This window comes from Colobus angolensis, unplaced genomic scaffold (genome assembly GCF_000951035.1).
Source record: "Colobus angolensis palliatus isolate OR3802 unplaced genomic scaffold, Cang.pa_1.0 Scaffold111, whole genome shotgun sequence".
In the NCBI taxonomy this organism is placed as follows: domain Eukaryota; kingdom Metazoa; phylum Chordata; class Mammalia; order Primates; family Cercopithecidae; genus Colobus; species Colobus angolensis.
This window is the reverse complement of record NW_012112142.1, coordinates 1,887,462-1,889,668: the sequence shown is the minus strand read 5'-3', so window position 1 is coordinate 1,889,668 and position 2,207 is coordinate 1,887,462. Positions and strand designations below refer to the sequence as shown.

At 48.1% G+C, this 2,207-nt stretch overlaps 1 protein-coding gene across 4 annotated transcripts in view; it reads left to right on the top strand.

Annotated features, from left to right (window-relative positions):
- Positions 1-701: 701 nt before the first annotated feature.
- RPS3A (ribosomal protein S3A) overlaps positions 702-2,207 on the top strand; it is a 5,779-nt gene continuing 4,273 nt past the window's right edge. The window contains exons 1-3 of one of the 4 annotated variants that reach the window (XM_011956517.1): positions 757-836; positions 1,629-1,732; positions 2,113-2,150. In XM_011956517.1, the coding sequence (XP_011811907.1) occupies positions 775-836; positions 1,629-1,732; positions 2,113-2,150 (204 nt within the window). In that variant the 5' untranslated portion in view covers positions 757-774. Of the gene's footprint in view, positions 837-1,628; positions 1,737-2,112 lie in introns of all 4 variants that reach the window. The other 3 variants (XM_011956524.1, XM_011956537.1, XR_001003392.1) reach the window with 3 other exon arrangements.

Sequence of the window (2,207 nt, the reverse complement as noted above, 5' to 3'; positions counted from 1 at the left end):
GGCTTCAACTGATTCCCCTGCCTCAGCCTCTCAAAGTGCTGGGATTACAGGTGTGAGCCACCGAGTTCGGTCTCACTCCACTTTTAACAAACCTTTTAATCAATATATAACAGACATATAGAAAAGGACACAAATAAGCGTAGAGCTCAGTGAATGTTCACAAAGCAATAGCACCTGAGATGAACCAGCACCCACATGAACAAACAGAACGTTGCTAGCATCTCTGGAGTGATGCTCATTTAACCCTACGAAACCTCATGAAGCGGACCGTTTTATCACCCCCATTTTACGCATCAGGAAACAAGCGTGGCGAGGTGGGTCTCAAGCAAAGCCCTGTCGAAACCGACATTTGAATCAGATCCGCTGACTCCAAAGCCAGTGCTCTCAAGAAGAAGCCGGTTTGGGGGTTAGACGGTGAGTTCAGCTTTGAACGGATGTTGAGTGGGCGTCGCATTTTATCTCGTTTTACAGAAACTTACTTCCAGACGTCACAGCCACAGAAACCACAGCTAACCAGACGCCTGCACGTCAGGCCACCGACGCTTTGTCTACACAGCGCAGCTTCCAGTGAGCCCGCGGCATGCCGCGCGACCTCCTCACACAGGATGGCGCTGTCGCAACTACAGTAGCAGGAGTGGCGCTCTCTACTGTCGCGGAATTCTTGAGGCCGGAAGAATGAGAGGGCAAAGGTCACGTAGACGGCGCGCCCCGCCCCCTACGCCTAAGTTCTCGCGCTACTTCCATTTCCGCCTTTTCGGCTCTCTGATCAGCGCCATGGCGGTTGGCAAGAACAAGCGCCTTACGAAAGGCGGCAAAAAGGGAGCCAAGAAGAAAGTGTAAGTGGCGACTGTCGTGGCGTCCTGCTTTTTGGATGTCTGCTGGAATCGGCAGGCTGGTCCTGGATCGCGGCGTAGGCCGGATGGCGAGGATTCCAGTCGGATTTTGCGGGCCGTGGCGGGTTGGTGCATCCAGGAACGCGGCCTGGCGGGTGTGGGTGTTGAGTAGCGGCAGGTCGGCTGCCTTTCCCAGGCCTTCTGGTCCTTGCGCACTTCGCATTTGAGCCGGCTTGCCGCGGCGACTCGGCTGGAATGTTTGTTTTGTGGGCTCACGTGCTGCCTCAATTCCGCGGGTGTTTGATGGCACTGCCACAACGGGAGTTGAGGAAAGCACCCTCCTATCCATTCAGGACCTGTTAATCCTGCATTTGCTTGGTCCCGCTGGAATCTGCGAGCTCCTACTAAGCCTTGAGGCCATGCGGGGTCTTAGTTATCAGTACATGCCATTACTTACCAGCAAAGTTAATGAGATTGCATGTTACTCGTACCTGTGTAGTGGAAGGACCGATGGATGTTACTCGTGTCTGTGTAGTGGAAGGACCGATGAGGGTGGGAAGTGGATATAACCTTTCGAAGTCTGATGCATGCAGTGAAACATAGTGTGGGAAGAGCTAGATTTATATTTGTGCCCCTCACCTCACTGTGAGATACACTTTAGTATCAAATTGCCGGTTAGTTTTTTAAAATATTGATGGGAAATCACATTAACAGTGATATTAGAGTGAAGAAAGCACAGAATAAACACAGTAAGAATGATCTGCAATGAAACTTAAGCATTTTCTTAAAATCCAGGGTTGATCCATTTTCTAAGAAAGATTGGTATGATGTGAAAGCACCTGCTATGTTCAATATAAGAAATATTGGAAAGACGCTCGTCACCAGGACCCAAGGAACCAGTAAGTAGCTTATTCTTGGTTTGTATTTTCCTTAAGTTGGCGCTTGTATATTGTAGCAGGCATCTTGGTCTTTTGGTCCTGTGGTGGGAGACTTTAAAGGAATGTCAGCTCTCGGTTGCAGCCTTGGCACCTGTGGTGCTTGTTTTTAGTACAGCACTTGGAGAAGCAAGATGGTGCTTTTTGAATTAAGAAAACGTGCCATAGGTAGTTCTGAGCTTCTACTAAGTACTGTCGATAAGTTACTGGTGTCTGGATAGATTTGACAACAAAGGTTAAGGTCTTTACAATTTACCATTAACTTAATTTCTACCCTCAGTTTACAGGCTTGACTTTGCTTATATGGTTCCTAAATGTTAAGATACTTGTTTTATCTTTTGTAGAAATTGCATCTGATGGTCTCAAGGGTCGTGTGTTTGAAGTGAGTCTTGCTGATTTGCAGAATGATGAAGTTGCGTTTAGAAAATTCAAGCTGATT